The sequence below is a fragment of the Etheostoma spectabile genome, chromosome 23 (genome assembly GCF_008692095.1).
Source record: "Etheostoma spectabile isolate EspeVRDwgs_2016 chromosome 23, UIUC_Espe_1.0, whole genome shotgun sequence".
Classification (NCBI taxonomy): Eukaryota; Metazoa; Chordata; class Actinopteri; order Perciformes; family Percidae; genus Etheostoma; species Etheostoma spectabile.
This window is the reverse complement of record NC_045755.1, coordinates 2,858,900-2,877,686: the sequence shown is the minus strand read 5'-3', so window position 1 is coordinate 2,877,686 and position 18,787 is coordinate 2,858,900. Positions and strand designations below refer to the sequence as shown.

Genomic DNA, 18,787 nt, shown 5'->3' with positions numbered 1-18,787 from the left:
CATACAGAAATGAATAGATTTAGAGACAACATATCATTAACTACATATTGCACATGTTTATTTCACTTAGTAAATAAAAGTAAAACAAACTACATAAATGTGCAATGGAGAGAATGGATGGTTCCAGCACAATGGCGTTTTTTGAAGAACGATGCTAATCCAAATCCGATGATGTACCCGGTTTTGTTTTTACCACAAGTGAATGACTTCGCGATGTCAGAGTCGGGAAACATTTCTTCAAACAGCTCTGAAATTTCTTCATTTGAGTTAATGAGTGGTGTTTAACTGCAGTGTTAAAGTGGCACTAATTTGCGGCGGTGGTGGTGGAGGTGCAGCCGCACAGACAGCTGAGATTGGTCGAATAATTAACTGCTCTCTCCGAGCACGCATTCCATTTTTATGTTTAGTGGATTGCATGCGACCGAAGTGCGTTAGCTCCCATCCAGTTGACATTGATGTTTTTTTTTTTTTACACACCGAACAATAAGCCTGCCTGTTATTCCCTACTACAGGCCTGAGCCAGTCCTTAAACTCTGGGTTGTTCACACAGCTATCAGAAAACTTTCATTTGCCCATTAAGACGACGATGGTTGTCCAGTCGTTGAAAATATGGCTTGAAGCAAGTCTAAAATAAAACGTAAGCCAGCCACTTCTGTTGAGCGCGCCGTGTTCTGAGACGATGAGCGACCACTGAATATGACGTCAGCACCAAACATAGACGGAGACCAAAGATCTTTGATTATGTCCCAGACATGCCAAAGCCTAAATTTAAACGGACTAACGCAAACGCAGGATATAATTTCAATCAGAATAGGTCACCTGATAGTCTGAAAAAAATAATATCTAATTTAAAAAATATAATACCACTGAGACTAAATTTAAAACTTTTAATGGCCTTAAATTTGACATTTTTGATTTATCACTTTTTAAAACCCCGCGGACACCCTGATTCAGCTGTCCTAATAGTCATTTCAGATGTACATTGGTTACACACACACACACACACATTTAAGTTTCTGCCTTCCTATTGAACTCAGAAAGCACCAGCCATCTATCATTAAAATCACACTCAAGAGATGGATTAAAAACAATCAAACTGCAAACATCAAAAGCTGGTTTACCTCATCGTAGGTACTGCCCTCCTTTGTATTGTACTTGTTTTTATTAATTTTTTTGTCCATCCCTCTTTTCTCTTCTTATTTATAAATAATCATCAGTAATATGGATATAATGACTGATGATTATTTATCTAAATTCTAATTGTGAAGACATTTTGTTAAAGCACAAATTGTCATCCCTACAATATCGTTGTTTTCTCCGTATCGCCCAGCCATAATATTTGGTATATGGTAATACTGTTTGATAGGAGTCGGCATATGAACTGGTTCAAAAATTACGATTCCAATGGAATCATTTTTTTAAGTTTTAGTTTCTTTATTTATTGGTGTGTATGTGTCAGTACATAAAAAAAAGTTTATTCAAGAGTATACTTTTATCATCTTCTAGGCTTCGTACAATTAATAACCAGAAGAGCGACCTGAAAACTGACTGTAATCATTTTGCAGACATCATTTTCATGGTCAGAGTCTTGATGTAGAAAGCAGCTGTTCATGTGTTCAACTGGCTCCCTCTGCTGACTGAAAATTAGAAATACTAACTGAGCTTTTGTATGCATTTACTGTGGAATCTGTAAGTAGGGCTGCACAATATACCTAATTGTGATTATTTTGACTGATATTGCGATTGCAATATGATTTACAATATTGAAGGGCATCATCTTTGTATCATTTTCATTGACTAATATTAATTCTTAAAAAGTTAAAATGATTATAGTGTGATTTTTGCAAGGATGTACCAAACAAAGACGTTTTCTGTAGTCTGTAGGATAGGATTTGTAGGCCGGGACGTCTCTGCAACACCACAATACTTCATTCAAAATGGTTTGACACACATATTGCCTTAAAAAAATATTGCGCCCCTCAGCGATTTGGATATTTTGCTAATCTATATTGCGTTTGATAAAATTGAGATTAATTGTGCAGCCCTATCTGTAGCTGAAATGCATGTCTTAAAAAGGAACTTGGGAATGTGCTGACCTGCAGAGCTGCCGTGGACTCCTCACTGGGCAGAGAGTCGATGAGTACATCCACGTCTTTGGCTGTTCTGGCAATCAGAGCTGCAAACAGCTGGGCATACTCTGGGTAGGGGTTTTAAAAAAACAAAAAAAAACGATGTAACCCTATTGTTACACAAATCATGTTTCTCTATCTTGTAGAAAGTCACTAGCATACCAATAAAACAGACAAAATTAAGAGAGAGATATGTGGGAAGAAAATGTTAACGATTGACTCCAATGTGTTGTTGCAAATGACGCCAGTGACTGGGCAGTAGTATATTATGTATTATGGACAGTGGTGGAAGAAGTATCCAGATCCTTTACTTCACTAAAAGTACTCATACCATAGTAAAAAATACTCTGTGACAAGTAAAAGTCCTGCACTGGAAATGTTACAGAAAAATGCACTTAAAGTCCTCACATTTTAGAAACAATCCAAACAGTTTTGTCAAACAACAGGTGTTTAATACAGCTAATCATTTCAGCTGGACTGCCAATATATATTGTTGGGCAGGTTAATTTATAATAAACCATCACATTTTATAAACTACATATGTTTTGTGTGCAAAAATCTCAATATGTAAAGTAGCTAGTAACTGTAGTTGTCAGATCTATATAGTGGACTAAAAAGTACAAGTGTTAGAAGCAGAAAGTGGCATGAAAAGAAAAGACTCAGGCAAAGTACAAATATCTTTAATTTGCACTTAAGTACAATACTCAAGTAAATGCACAGTTACATTCCACCACTGGTTGTGGATTAATCACATCTGGCAAAACCCCATCAATTTAATTAGGCCAATATTGGATTGGTACATCGATAATGCAAATCAGAAAGTGTTGAGAGGAAAGGTATATTAAATAAGAAGACAAGAGAAGTGAATAGAGATAAGGAACAAAAACAAAGAGATCACCTTCGGTTGGGTTTGCTGGCTGGTCTCTGTTGATAGCCGTCTGGATGTTACTGAAGGAGGCAGGAGGCGCACACTGTTGCAGGACGCCGATGGCATTACAAAACTGATCTGCAAGCTGGACACACAAACCAACACCATTTGGATTACACTTTCTTTCAAGCAAGGAGCTATGCATACGCTATATAGTTTCTGACGCTGCCAGTCAGCCACCCATTTGTGACTTAGTAAATATGAGTCACTTTGAAGGTCCAGCGTTTTATCACTGCAGGACTGTAGCAAATGTTTCTGTGTACAATACAACATAAAGCTAGACTTGTTAGTGGTATAGGCCCCTGGTCGTTTGCTACACAGTTAACAAGTTACTGGAATAAATATGAATATTCCTTCGCACTAGCTAGGCATTCAGGTGAAATAACCTGCCAAAATATCATTATTTTTTGTTAGTAGGACGTATAAAAACTTCAAAATTAGTCTTACCGAATTGACAGCGTCTTGGAGTTGCGTTAGCCGGTCCGCCATTTTTTCTGTAATTTAACTAAATCCCGCTATCATTGTCGCGAGAATGTCCTGACATACTACTCTCGCGGTATTTGTTGTGCTATGGAAGCTTTGGTTAGCTGACAATCGTTTAGATCAGCTGTAGCTATTTAAGTCATCTAGAGACTGACGTTACACTAAAACGAGTAACGTCAAAGTGTTTAGCTAGCTCAAGTTTATAGTTCATGTCCGCTGCATCAGAACCTTTACGTGTTGCTCCTTATACTAATGTTACTAATGTTAGCCTGTAGGTAAAATTAGCTACTAAACATCAACAGGAAGTAACGTTAACGGACTAAGTTAGCTATACTCCAATGTCGTGCACTTTGAGTTCTCCAGGTACGACAGTTCCACCTCAGCTATTATCTAACTTTAATAAGAAACTACTTGCAATGTCTGTAAACCAGTTAGAACGATACATGCTGTTGATTTGCATAACAGCTTAAGCGTGGGTACTAAGTCAGCTCACGCTAATAAGTTAGCAAAGACTTGTGTTTGTGCTGCTGGTAACATTAGGTAGCTATGTTACTCTGTTAACAGAAGCTGAAATGTTGAATGTGTTATTACCTTTACGCTTACTGCTGTTCATAAATTTGACGTACCAGTAACTAAATATATCACTTACAACAAAGTGGTTGTTATCCAAGGTGTGACGAGAACAAGGAGGGGAGGGGAGGGTTAGCAACGAGCTAGGTGTTTTTTCTTAGTTCTCTGAAGTCATGGCTTTTTACTTTATTCTGGTCATTGTCCTGAGCAACTAATGCTACTTGTATGTACTTTAGTGACTCAAATTGGAGCTAATCTAAAGATGTACACATGGGGAGCTTTAGTTTCTGTTAGTGTGACATTTGACAGCAAGTAAGTGGAATGAATAGCTTGATGAGGCATAATGTGTTAAAATTGCAAAGTACAGACTTGTAAATTCAAACTATTGTTTCCTTTATTTCCATTTACAATGGAATAATTTTGAACCAATCATCAGACATTGATAAAGACAACCAATTAGCCCAGCTTTACAACACAGATTTTAGCCATTAAATGAATTAGTCTATGGGCTTACCTGGTATTTATTACACTGACATATATATCATCCCTTAATGGCGACATGGTAAATTATAAAGAACCCACTCTTTTTTTATCAAAACGACAATGCTGTAATTATTACCCCTTCATAGTTCCTTGTAATGATGACTTGTATTTCCTCAGGCATGAATGGTACATTAGAGAAGGTCCTGGCAGATGCCAAATCATTAGTGGAGAGGCTTCGTAACCATGACAACGCAGCTGAGATGTTGATTGAACAGACAACATCGCTCAATAAGCGGGTGGAGTCCATGCAACAGGTATGCTGTCACATTATATTGGTGCTAGTAAAATATAATTTCATATAAAATGTAATTTAATACTAAACTTATTAAAAGCAAACATTGACCTATTAACAAAAATAAGTGTAAGGCAGTGATGTAAATCACTTTTAAAGTGCTCATATTGGGATTATTTTCAGGTTCATAATTGTATTTGGTGGTTCTACCAGAATAAGTTTACATGGTTTCATTTTCATAAAACACCATATTTTTGTAGTACTGCGCACTGCTGCAACTCTTCTTTTCACCCTGTGTGTTGAGCTCTATATTTTAGCTACAGAGTGAGGTAGGGCTGCACAATTAATTGAATGTTAATCGCGATCACGATTTGGACTTCCCACGATCAAATTTGCGTGATTGAGCGATTATTTTTTATAAAACGTTGTTTCATAGAACGCTTCTGTTTTTTGCAAAGCCAATCTCCCGCTCCGTAAAGCCGTCTGATCATGAGCCAGTCAGAGTAGTTCCCTGCACCCCGTGCAGCTTAGTTTCTAGATGTAGACAGTCCCAGAGGACAGAGTAGCTTGAGGAAAACTCAACAGATAGCAGTCGGTTATACGTCGGTCTCAAGGTTTACCAGTTTACCAGTAAACGCAACACTTTGTCCCATCTGATGTTTTCCAGACAACAGCAGTGACCAGTGCTAGTCGGTGCTAGTTAGCGTCTGTTAGCTGTTAGCTAGTAGCGTCTGTTAGCTGTTAGCTCCTCTATGACGCACCGGTGCTAATGTCCTCGCATCCGCTGCAATGCTGTTTATATTGATATGGTTTAATTTTGCGTTACATGACCCGTTTTGTCTGTAAAGCCGTGCCTGTGTTGGATCTTTCTACGCTCTCTCGTCCTACTCTCTCTCCTCTACTCTCTCTCCTCTACTCTCCGCGCCCCGCCACACAGCGGCCCGGTCCACACTTCTGATATTTGTCTACAGTTTTAATTTTTTTTTAACACAGCTGTATATTGTTAAGTATGAGGGGCAAACCAATATTTGTAACAGTGTTTCCATGGTAACTCTGCTACCGCGGACGCCACGGCAAAGAACACAGAAGAAGTTATTGAATGCAACTAACTTCAGTTTGGTAAAGTAACAGCGTGTGAGACGGAGCCTGCTGGACCTGGACCGGGACCTGGCCAGAGATGTGACCCATGGCCAGAATATCATAATTCATAAAAATGCCGCGCAGTGAAGATACAGACGTTTCATACACACGCCATGTGTGTCCGCCGTTCGACCCGTGCCGGACCCGTTCATAATGATCAGCCGTCTCTCTGTGAGTAGCGTCCATCACACTCCCTCTCCAGTTATTAATAGCCTATGTGACAACACAATTTGTTTTGGTTAAAATCAACAAATAATCGTGAGAATAATCGCGATCAAAATTTTGAACAAAATAATCGTGATTATCATTTTGGCCATAATCGTGCAGCCCTAGAGTGAGGCATCTCACTTCTATTCCATCTTTGTTGAGAGTTGCACATGTGCAGTAGCTAGGTAAGGACTACTAGCCAGTCAGAAGCAGAGTATGAGGGCGTGCCATTATAACATGTGTTCCGCACGTTCATCATGGAAGTAAAGGCTGGACTACAATAGAGCTGTTTGGAGCAGTTGGTGAACAGCGTTTTCTGTTGAAGATGGTAAGTCCCTTTGGGGGACTTGGGGCTTTTTTCACTTTGTAAACCTATTACATGCACACAATAATATATACAACACGATAAAGGAAAGGGGAAAAGCCCAAAAGCATAATATGAACACTTTAAGAGACATTTTTCGTTTGAAATCCATAAGACCATAAAAACTGTTCTAACATGTTATACTGACATTTTCCAGTTGTTTTAATGGGAGTTGGTTTGGTGATCTCCTGTTTGCAGTACCAAGAGGAGATTGACTCATTGAACCAGGTAGCGCGACATCGTCCTCGTTCTAGTCTGGTCCTGGGAATCCAACAGGAAAACCGTCAGATCAGAGAGCTTCAGCAGGAAAACAAAGGTGGGCAGGTGATTTGTAATGCAATTTCCAGTGCGGGAGATGAACATGGCAAAGGTTTTTATTTTCATTTTTTTTATTTATCATGCAATGGATGGAGTGGACTCCACTTCCCTAAACTGTTCCTGTTCGGTCACAACCACAGAGAGGTGTGATGGCTGCACACAGCAAAGTGCAACATTATGACCTGGTAGTTTATCTGGAATAAACTCCCAGAAACCTGTAGATCCGCTGCTACTCTCAGTTCTTTTAAATCAAGGCTGAAGACCTTTCTTTTTGATGTTGCCTTTCTTTAAATGACTGTTCATTTCTTTAATGCTTAATTTCTTATGCTGCACTGTAACTTTTATTCTTGTGTTTTATGTGTCTTAATGTTCTTATTTTTAACTGTTTATTCACATGTTTTATCTGTTTTTATTTTTTAACTGTTTTTTAACTGATTTTGTGTAAAGCACTTTGAATTGCCCTGTTGCTGAAATGTGCTATATCTAAATAAAGCTGCCTTGCCTTGCCTTGCCTATGAAGTTGACAGATGTTCTCGTAGGGGGTTTTCAGCAGCGTTGCCTGTGTTCACTCCTGTGTTGTTCCCTCTTCCTGCAGAGCTACGGACGTCGTTAGAGGAACACCAGTCTGCATTAGAGCTCATCATGACCAAATACAGGGAGCAGGTGTTCAGGCTCCTCATGACCAGCAAGAGGGACGACCCCACCATCGTGACCCAGCTGAAGGAGCAGCACACCACGGTCAGTGAGGCCTACTTGTTTCTTTAAGCACCTGGTAATAGAGGGAACGTCAGATATTACACGTCGATTTGATTGTAAACTGAAAAATAATGTGTCAGCTGTTTTGATAAAGAGTAACTAAAGGCTTACCACCTAAAGAATGTCATACTATTTTAAGTTTTTTTTAAATATGTATTAACAAACTTTACCAACTTCCACTGCCTTGTATTCATACATGTGTTTTTCATCTTTACTAGGAAATGCAAGCACACATAGACAAGATCAATGAGATGGCCTCTGTGATGAGGAAAGCGATAGAGGTGGACGAGGGAAGAATATGTGAAGAAGAGGAGAGGATTAAACAGCTAGAGGTAAAAAAATGTCCCTACCCTGTTCCATATGTACTTACAACAGTTGTCCAACAGTTGTCAACATATAAAAATGGTGGAGGGTAGGGGCTCAAATCAACACTTAGAAAAATTCTAAGCAGCTTCTTTTCTTCTTTTTCTTTTCTTTTTTTACCTCATGGCACACTTTGATAGACATATGATTCTGGTAGGCTAACACTTTATATAAAGATGGACGATGCGTCTCCACTTCCTCCCACTTCACAAAAGTAGAGCCCTAATCTCCTGGATACCTGCCCTGCCATCTTTTAAATTTGGAGCCACAGTCTGTGCAGTAGTGATTGGGAGTCAGTCACAGCTGTCAATCGTGATGTTTCACCCCGTTTTTATAGCATCAAATAACAATAATAAAAATTAAAAAAAAAACCTTAGCAGAAAAATTAACACTATCACTGCATGAGAAGAGCTACTTAAAATGACCAAAACCATCTTTAGGGAAAAATTATTTGATGTGTACTTTTTATTTTTTTTATTTTGGCCAATGTGCCAGCTGCTAACATGGAAAGGGTGGGATGTATTTATTTCTGCATTTTGGGCATTGTAGGCCTTTAATTGTATAGGACCGCTTAGATTTGAAAGGGGAAAGAAGGGGGGGGCATGATCAGAGTCAAATCTGCGGCTGCTGGGTCAAGGAGTTAAGCTCTATATATGGGCACTCGCTCTACCAGGTTAGCTAACCAGGTGCCCAGGGGTGGGGTTTATGACCGATACTGTAGCTAGCCACCAAGGGGGCAATAAAGATGTTTGGCAGCTATTGTAGCAGTACCACTAACTGAAGGTAGGCTACAATAAAAAGTGAGAAATATGAAATGTATGGAAATCCTACAGTTTATCATTAAATTAAGAGCACGTTTTCCCCCCATCCCGGAATGCTGTGTGGACTAGCCAGACCCTCCTACGCAGCACTGTGGAGGAAGGTCTGGCAATGCAAGACTACTAAGCAACAGATAGTACATAACTAAGAATACCTACATCTGTTACGTGTACTCAAATGTTATTAAAACTGTCCTTTGGCAACTTGAGTTTCAGAAGCTTGGTTTAAAAAGCCTGTGATAATCGCAGACAATGAAGATGATGTGAAGATGTTAACCACGCCATACATTTTTCACCATAAAGAACCATAACTTATGTGCAAGGCTGATAATATATGGGGTGATGTGATTTATTTGGAGCCATCATTGTGCAAATATTCCAGATGCAGCTTTAAATGAATGAAAGCCAGATACACGTTAGTAGTAATAGTGGTGGTATTATTACATCTGAATGTATGGCTGTACATTTCTGTTTGTGTATTTTTAGCTAGAGAACATTGGACTCCGAGAGCTGCTGGGAATCAGTCGCGAGGCTTTCCTGGTTCTGAAGAGAGAAGACGCATCAGAGAACACGTCACTGTCGCCGTTGCTGACCAGCGCTGACGTCAGCTTGCGGAAGAGTTAAGAGAGGCCATGGCGACTGCTCACCCCGATTCCCCCATGCCGCTGCCACTACTGTGTACAGTTTATTTCCACATACCACTTCCTCTTTCACCCTCCAGATTCTTCTGTCCTCTCCCTTCTCCTGGAGCATTTACAGCATGATGCTGCAGAGCTGCATCCCCGTCTGGCGACTCAGACACAAGCAGTATGAACACACATTCTTCACTTTTCTTTGTTTTTACGTGTTTTATGTTTGGTAATGTTGCTGGCATGCATCTGTGGTGCTGTGGTGCCTGCAAGGTTTTAATGTGTGAATGGGTAAAAGAAGGGCTTGAGTTGAAATAAATCTGTAAACAAGAAATTGTCTCTTACTTTAAATTGTAAAATTCCTGTTCTGTTTGGTGGCCTGTGCAGGTACTCAACTTATCACTTTCACTGTTCTCTCTCTCTCTCTCTCTCTCTCTCTCTCTCTCTCTCTCTCTCTCTCTCTCTCTCTCTCTCTCTCTCTCTCTCTCTCTCTCTCTCTCTCTCTCTCTCTCTCTCTCTCTCTCTCTCTCTGTGTGTGTTATATATATACACACACACACAGTCCAGGTATGAAAAAAATGTAAACTAAGAATGCTTTCAAAAATGGAAATGTTAGTTTATTTTCATCAATTAAAATTTTTTACAAACGAACAAAATGCAGTGAATGAACAGAAGAGGAATCTTAATCAAATATATATTTGGTGTGACCACCTCTTTGCCTTCCAAACAGCATCAATTATCTGTGTCTGCCTGTATCTCTCAACATTGAGGACACCATTAATCCTGACCAAATCTTCAACTCCATTTGCAGAAATGCAGCCCCAAACTTCCAAGGAGTGCAGGTTTTCACCATGCTTCACCTTTTCCTGCAGATGTTCATTATTGCAGCGCTCACCAGCCCTTCTGCTAACAAACTGTCTTCGGATACAGCCAACTATTTCATCATCAGTCCAGAGAACATGCTGCCATTTTTGGCCTTGTTTTTATGTCAGAGGTCTGGCTTTTTGGCTGCATCTTTTCCATGAAGACCACTTCTGGCCAGACTTCTCCAGACAGTAGATGGGTGTACCTGGGTCCCACTGGTTTCTGCTAGTTCTGAGCTGATGTCACTGCTGGACATCTTCCCATTTCAAAGGGAAATATGCTTGATGTGTTTTTCATGCACTAAGTCTCCTTGGCCGACCATTGCGTCTATGATGGTTTGAAGGCAAAGGGTAGTTACGCCAAATATTGATGGGATTTAGATTTTTCTTTTGTTTGCTCACTTTGCATTTTGTAAATTGATAAAAATAAACATTCATCATTTATATTTTTGAGAAAAAATTCTTAGTTTACAGCATTTTCCCACACTTGCATAAGACTTTTGCACAGTACTGTGTATATATACGTATAGCAGCTGAAAAGCAGGAATAGAAACATTATCCAACACAAAGGATCTGCTGTAACACACCCCTTCTGCTGCGGAATTGTAACAAGCCAGAAAAGTAATGTTGGAAAGCATTCCTCCCACATGTTTATTTTAATAGCTGAACAATATAGCTGTGAATGTAATAAATCAAGAAAAACAGCCTTTTTTTTTTTACTTTGAAAAAAAAATATGCACATAAAAGATTGCATTAATGACTAATGTTGTGTTTAGCCATGGTCTGAGAGTAGATGTTATCAAAGAGTCACTATTTCCAAGATCCACATCCCACAAACCCTTTGTCAAGCTTGTTTTGGAGTTTGCCATTGATGTCATGCCATTACAAAAGACAACAGTTCTGTTACGAATGGACACCAACAACACAGATATAAACAAGAGTAAAGTGTGGAGGCGTGCTGTTATCGCGGGAACGTGGGCGCGATTCTCGCGAAAGGTTTGTTCATCCGTCAGAGCGGCAGAGGGCGAACGCTGGCAGTACCGCTCTGCAGAACCTCTCAGTTCAGTCAAGCATGTCGCTTTTCTGTTCGCAGGGACTTCTCCTCTACCCAAATACAATGGTTTTACTGACCGGCAGATAGAAGCGTTTTGTTGAAGCCGAGGAAAATGTCTCGTTGGATTTGGTGCCCGCTTGTGCTGCTGCTGCTGCTTCCCCTGGGTTGTGAAGTCCAAGCTCAAGTAGAAAGTGAGTAAACGTTGCTAGAGACAGCAGTTGGATGCACTTCCAGTGTTAGCAACGTTATTTATGTTTCCCAACCTTTATAAACCGATAATTATAGGGTTATATATTGGCTAACGTTGTAGAATGGGTGTTGTAAAGTTAAGTTAAAGGCCGCTTTGTGCTTCCTTCAGACTGTATGCAGCTAAATCACTGAAGTCTCACTCGGCTGAACTTGTTCTTTGGGTAGCTTTAGCTAACGTTAGCTAGCAGTTATGACAGTCAAATTTTATATAACATCATAGTTTCACCCAAACAGACTCTGGGTCAAATATTTATTTAGCTCTTTGAGTTTAACTAGTCACCCCCCCAAAAAAAAAATTTAGGCACATATGGGGTTACACATATTTTAACCGGATATTTATTAGCTAGTGTAAGATGTCATTACAGAGCAATTCTAACTCGAAAATGTCTATAATATTCCGGTGGTATTCCTATTGGGATGTTAATAGAATATCATAGTTTTTAATTCATGGAACGTCTTACAGTAACGTTGTAACAATAGTAGCATTACATGAGTTGTTTACAGTTGATGTGCAATTTAGCATATAAGAGTAAAGAGTTGTAATTTATCTGGCAAAGGTAAATAGAAATAAACAAGAATATTTCAGCACTGTCAAACTTCTGGGATCTTAGAATTCAGAGGGTGGCCGTGGTAAGGAAATGGAGCAGTGAAACCAAGTGGAGTCTAAGTATTTACTGTGATAGGTAAATAAACACTTTGCTTCTAGATATCTAAATATAAGCAGCAGGTTGAGATGAAATAACAAACAGACTTAATGCTCTACCATCTCTGCTGTAGTTTGATAAGATGTGGAAATCATATTACAGAATTAGGGCTTCAAGTGGTTTATGCCAGCATTAAGTTATTTAGAATTTGATCAAGTGTTTTCCCCCTCCTATTTTTCATAATGTCTGGGTGGAGAAGCCTCTAAAATAGAGTTTGTCGTCCCTCATGCGACATTGAATTCTCTCGGAACTCTAACATGCATCACTATCACTAACTTTGAATTAGACATAAATTTAAGAGAGAAAAATAACAAACGGTTCAAAGAATAAGTGAAACATGCTAAGTTAAAAGATCTGAATAGATCTAATAACATCAAACATCTAGATTGAATAGATCTAGATTTTTCAGTGAATTCTTTCTGGCATACAATAGGTGGACATCAGTTGGTGGATATGTCTTATTTAATGTTTTTTATCTACAGGACAGCATATAGATTTTTTTATTTTTTTTACCAAAAATAAACTCCTATATATATATATATATATATATATATATATATATATATATATATTATATATATATATATATATCCTGGATTAAGGTTTCTGCCTAACACAAGCCAGAGGCTCACATTTCCGCTCTCGTTCACGTGTAAAAAAACAAACAAAAAAACAGTCATGTTGTTAAGCAGCTCGTGTAAGCTGCCTGCAACAAGTCTAGACTGCTTTAGTTTTCATACTTGACATTCCTCCTCTCTGTATGAGACCCATCAGCAAACATACAAATACAACAAGGCCATACATATGATAGCACTAACTATTATATTACGGAATTATATGTAGGTTTGTGTACAAGTTTTCAGACAAATACTCAAATGCAGCACAAGTGATGTGTGAATCGGCTAGAAGTCAGCTGGTAACACACAGTGGCAAATGTAAGTCTAAAAATAAAATAGGGTCCAGCTATTTCGAAAAGATCATAGTTCACGTCATGCAAGTGCTGTGCAAGTTGCAAACTTTGAGGCCCACTGAAATCAAGTGTGATCTGTGAAAGAGATAAACAGCGAGGAAGGTTCTGTGTCACGGTTTTGAGTCTTGTCTGTACGCTATTCTTCAACTCAACTCAAATTGCTAAAATGATAGCGTGGGAAAGTATCTTCCAGGCTTCTGTTAAAGTTGCCATGGTGACAGATGTCTTAGAATGACATAGTCAGTTTAGTAGTAATTGCAAAAACCACTTGCCGTGAATTTGAGTGAATCGTTGCTGTTGCAGCGTGGTCAAGTGTCAGTGCTATTCTGCACATTCTACTTAGACACTAAGACAGTTAATGGTTACTCAAGAGTTAATACAGCCAGAGTTGGTTAATTATTGCTGCTTTATTTGAATAGGGAAAAACAACATTGACGTAGGCAAGTGATCAGAGGATGTTATGCTTTACTAAAACTGGCCAGTCCAAAGGTTTCAGATAAACAATTAAAGATCATGTTTATAACCCCTAAAGGACTGACAAATACAAAAAATCTAATTATTTACTAAATTCTATATCTAATGCATGCTAATTTTAGCCGTTTTCGAAGCCAACAAGAAATATCTAGAGCTAGAAAGACATTTGGAGAGCGCAGACCTCCGCCAAAGCATGACCTTTCTTTTCTTTTCTTTTTTACAGTCGGGAACACATTTTTCCGATTATTCCAACACCACATGAATGCAGCACAAACATCTTATTTGCAATGTTACAGAAAGTAAAAAAACAAATAAGCCCTGTATCAGCCCTGTGATTCTGATCTGCTCTGACATTTAATGGGTACTTTCTTGGCCCATGCTACACCCTTCCATCAAGTTCCATGGAAATCAGTGCTGGTCATTTTTCCGTTAATGAACAGCTGCCATGTTCCGGTCAGTCGCTTTACAATAGGTAAAATAGTAAAGGTAATAATAATTGTAGCCCATCCTGAAATGAAAGAAGTCGATCAGAAGTTGTTAGATTTCTCCCAAGCTGTTATGGTGACAGAAAGCTTCAGTATTTCAATATAGTACCTCCTCATTACTCAACACAGTGTACTTCTTCATTCAGCCTTTTCTGTAAGAACCCTTCTTGATGTGCTGCTGACCTGGTTTAAGGTCGTCCTCTTGGCTGAGCACCAACTGTTAAAGCTGCTCTCTGAGATATCAGGGACTGTGGCCTCCGTCACAGTCAGTCGTCCTTCTTCTCCACCGTAAATTATACTGACTAAAACAGGAAAACAATCTTAATGTCCAGGGCTGGGTTAAAATAATGTTTGTTATAGATTAATAAAATCCTTATAGAAATAAATAAATACATTCTTTAATACATGCCTTTTCACCGTAGATGTATCTGTCATGTCAGTCCTGTTAAGTAAAAAGTACTTTAAAACAAACTTTTTTTTTGGGGGGGGGGGGGGTTCAATTCCTTTATATAAACATTACCCTGGTGCATTATACAAAATATTTGAGGGTTGCTTCTTACTTGTACAGTTTATGGCATATGTTTTCTGAGTATCTCTCCTTTTTTTTAGATAATGTTTTGGGGTAGGGTAAGAGAGAGATAGGGGGAATGACATGCAGCAAAGGGCCGCGGGTGGGAGTTGAACCCGCAGCTGCTGCGTTGAGGAGTAAACCTCTATATATGGGCGCACGCTCTACTAGGTGAGCTACCCAGGCGCGTAGGATCTCTTTTCATATCCAACCAAAATTGATATTGTAACTGGAATTTCAATTAACGTAACTGATAATGAATTAATTTGAACAGTTTGAATGGAGGTGGGACCTTGCAAATCGATTTGGGAAGTCATTGGTGATACCCTGCCCTATTAATGTCTATAATTACATAGACAGGCTAAGTAATGGTATGGAAGTGCTCTTGTAAACGTGGAAGGAATCATGGGAGATTGATTGTTGTCACAAAAATGCATACACTTACTTGCTTGTATATAATATTGTATAATATTTATGATTTAAAGAATTACAACCATTATACAAAGCATACACAGTACCGTTATGCTCCCGGAGCCTCAGGGTACATGGGGACACTATAGCAGAGCGGTTTATACGCAGCACACCACAATTAATCTACACCAATAAAATCACGTGTGATTAATCAGACTTTTTCCTCGTCTGTCCCAGACCGAGTGGTTTTCCTGCCGGGAGCGTTCCAGAACGTGAGCGTCTCTCAGAATGAGACGGTGCAGGCAGTGGTGTCCCGAATCCCCCCGGAGGTCGCTTTCATCACTCTGCAGTTCCACACGCAGCACCGCAACGCCACCCTCTCCTACACCCGGGTGAGAAAGGGCCGACATGTACACTTTTCAGCTTGATAACTGACAGACAAATCTCTCATATCTCTCCCCCACTTATCTCGACAGGACACATAGACTGAACTGCAAAGATTTGTTGATTCAACCATTAGTAATTAACCTGTCTATTACCCCTTTTAAAGGTTTGGGCACAGCACCCAGGCTGTTTTGGGCCCCCCCGCTCTAAGCCAAAGGAATGTAACTCAACAACTTTTCTTAGATGTAATGGTTGTAGTTGGTCCCTAATGGACTTCTTTAGCAAGTTTTGTCTTGAACCTTTATTTGCTTTAACATTTTAGACACAGATATGGTACCAATAACGGTCCAAAATGATGTGAAATTGCCTTTTTTTTATTGAAAAATAAAATAAATTCTTTAGGGAGGAGTCCTAAATGTATGCAAGTGGCTGGTAGTTTTGCTTCACTCACCAGCCCAAAGAAATAATGGAAATCTATTGTGTGGCTGGTACAATTTGAACATTCACTGGCCATTTGGCTGGTGGAGGAAAAAAGTTCATTTTGGACCCTGACTGCAAGCAGTAAAGGCAGTTAGAGAGTTTAAAGATGTAACATTTTCTGTTAAATCAGCTAATCAAATGCCCAATCGTGTTTGTTTTTCTTGAGTTTCTCTCCACACCCTTAATCGAGTGATTCCCATTATTGGTTACGCAATCTGTGACATTTAAAGTTTGCTTCATACTGCATGAGCAGGCTGTTAGTTCTACCTCTGATTAATGAATGGGGCTTTGTAAGCGAGGTCGTCTGACCCGCTGAGAGACGGGACCAGTCAGCTGACGTACAGTCTGCTGGTCATGAGTGGCAGACAGGGCGGCCCTGAGGGAAAACCTTCTGGCCTCGCTCCCAGAGGTCTCAGGGGGATTGGCTCCACGCTGCAACGCCACATTTAGTTTAGCTTTGTTTGTCCTTTGTGATGGAAAAAGAAAGAAAACAAATTCACGAGGTTCTCGGTGGCGTAAAATGTCTCCCGTTGACGCAAACGAACGGCAACCAAGATGAGAAAAAGAGGGAGTGTGTTATTCAAACACAAACAGACAGCGTTAAATATAGAGCAAACACGCACACCACACACTTCCTTTTATATTGTTATCTATTTTGCACTCATTTCCTTTTCCCTTTCTTTCTTTCTATCACTCACTCACTGCAAGTAAACCACAAGATCCTTATTTTTTTAAATGTTTATTTGTTTTATCAGCCAGTGTGGTTATCACTGTCCATTTCATCTTTAGTTTATCAATACCAGAGGAGAAATTATATTAAGTCATATTAAGCTGTTAATCATTTACACACTTGCAATTACATGGTTTGAAGTTGCTCTACGTCCGTGGCGTATTAGATCAATTTGTTAAAAAAACACATGCAATCTCTATCTCTACCCACTCCAGCACGGTCTCACAGCAACAATAAGACAAGTGTCGTACAATGGGGGGGATTGTATGGTTGGACTGAGACTCACATTTTAGGGCACAATGCTAAGATGCTGCCAGGGTTGTCACACAACACTTATTTGGCATTTTCTCACTGAAAAACTTGTGGCTAATTTAAATATATGGCATGTTCCCTAAAAAAATATATCTTGCTTATGCTGCACCATATGAGGAAAATATGTGATATGCAATAACGTTGTTTTATTGTGATAATGATATTAGTTACCTTAACTACAGATATTAGAGTTCTGCATTGCTGCTACTTTCAGTATTCTGTTATATATATATATATATATATATATATATATATATATATATATGCCAGATTCCACCTTTGGGGGAGGGCGGGGGGCATATATAGCACTTACAGTTGCACTTACTAGGGCTGCAATATATATATATATATATATATATATATATATATATATATATATATATATATATATATATATATAGTTTTTATTTTTTATCGTCATCGCGATATCAACTGGCGCAATAACCACATTGCAAAAGGCTGCATCATATCACAAAAGAAACATATAAATTTATATTTCTGTTGAAAATTGCACTTTAAAATGTAAATTTTATGTAAAAATGTTTTTAGTGCTGCCTCTTATGTTTAATTCAATCTTCAATTTGTTCAATAAAAATAATTTGTTTTAAATTCAACAAGAAATTTGTTGTATTTTAGCAGATTACTGAAAACCGCAGAACTGAGTATGCATTAATATCTATCTTATCGCACGTAATATTTCTGTCACAATATTCAACACTGTCGTCATATTGCATATTGTCCTCACAGTGTGCAGCCCTAGCACTTACATTTCAGTTTGGCTTATTTGAAGCTAATATGCTTGCACTTGAATGCACTTAATTGGAAGTTGCTTTGGATAGAAGAGTCAGCTAAATGACATGCAATGTCATGATTGTAATCATAATGTTTATTTCCTTTTTTTTTATTTTCCTCTGACAAGCTGCTATTTGTGTTTGGTGCAGATGCCCGGCCTGGGTCTCTCCCTAACTGCAGTGGACTTGGGGCTGCTGTCGGGTCTGCAGCCGGGCCAAGTGTCCCTCTCCTTGTTTCTGTCTTCTCCTGATGGGGACACCGTGGCAGGCACCGGGGTCATCCTCCCATACTCCAGCACCGGTACCTCTTCTTTTTCGTAAACACTCCTCTGGGCGATCATTTTCTGGGCTTCTTTTCTGATTTGTGCCACTCAGTTTTGAGTCTTGCAAGAGGAGTCCAAAACAAGGAAGTTGCAGCTAGAGTTCATGAAAACCGTTTCTGCGCGGTAACTCTCACCACAGGCTAAAAAAAAGATCTCAGTTTAGTGTGAGATATGGTGATTTTGACTTAAGGAAGTTTGTGCAGACCATGAGCGAGCACCGGTATTCATTGTGCGTGAAACATTCAAGTCAATTTATTGAACATATTGAAAAAATAAAATACAAACAAAGTCAAACTTAGAAGCAATAATTAAAAGAAAAACACAAACAAGCTCGTCAGCAACACACAGTATAAGCAACAAATTAGCAACTCAAGTAACATTGTTCAAAAGAGGTAGGAATAAGTTAATCTTGATCTTACCCCATCTAAATTTCATTATTCGTAATAGAAATTCATTAGCATCCATCAGTGTGCATGTTTAACTCAGTAGGCTTGCACAAATAAAACTCT

The 18,787-nt window shown here is 39.0% G+C and overlaps 3 protein-coding genes and 1 long non-coding RNA gene across 5 annotated transcripts in view; 3 read left to right on the top strand and 1 right to left on the bottom strand.

The window, feature by feature from the left end:
- med21 (mediator complex subunit 21) overlaps positions 1-3,613 on the bottom strand; it is a 6,956-nt gene extending 3,343 nt beyond the window's left edge. Inside the window, exons 1-3 of the mRNA XM_032505774.1 lie at positions 3,505-3,613; positions 3,028-3,142; positions 2,097-2,197 (exon numbers count right to left, since the gene is read on the bottom strand). Coding sequence (XP_032361665.1) covers positions 2,097-2,197; positions 3,028-3,142; positions 3,505-3,546 — 258 coding nt within the window. The 5' untranslated portion in view covers positions 3,547-3,613. The remainder of the gene's footprint in view (positions 1-2,096; positions 2,198-3,027; positions 3,143-3,504) is intronic.
- LOC116673441 (uncharacterized) lies at positions 1,586-2,185 on the top strand. Its single transcript, XR_004327842.1, has 2 exons — positions 1,586-1,693; positions 2,055-2,185. It is a non-coding gene; the product is annotated as an uncharacterized LOC116673441 (long non-coding RNA).
- A 39-nt stretch (positions 3,614-3,652) lies between the features above and the next one.
- Positions 3,653-9,814, top strand: fgfr1op2 (FGFR1 oncogene partner 2). Its single transcript, XM_032505773.1, has 6 exons — positions 3,653-3,903; positions 4,771-4,907; positions 6,795-6,912; positions 7,510-7,652; positions 7,889-8,002; positions 9,338-9,814. The coding sequence occupies exons 1-6, from the start codon at positions 3,879-3,881 to the stop codon at positions 9,473-9,475; spliced, it is 675 nt and encodes a 224-aa protein (XP_032361664.1). The 5' UTR covers positions 3,653-3,878; the 3' UTR covers positions 9,476-9,814.
- A 1,695-nt stretch (positions 9,815-11,509) lies between these two features.
- The window catches only part of tm7sf3 (transmembrane 7 superfamily member 3), a 33,587-nt gene continuing 26,309 nt past the window's right edge, over positions 11,510-18,787 (top strand). For both annotated transcript variants that reach the window (XR_004327833.1, XM_032505752.1), the window contains exons 1-3: positions 11,510-11,588; positions 15,496-15,650; positions 18,106-18,256. Coding sequence is in view for 1 of the 2 variants with exons in the window: in XM_032505752.1 (XP_032361643.1) it covers positions 11,510-11,588; positions 15,496-15,650; positions 18,106-18,256 (385 nt within the window). In the remaining variant the exon portion in view is untranslated. The remainder of the gene's footprint in view (positions 11,589-15,495; positions 15,651-18,105; positions 18,257-18,787) is intronic.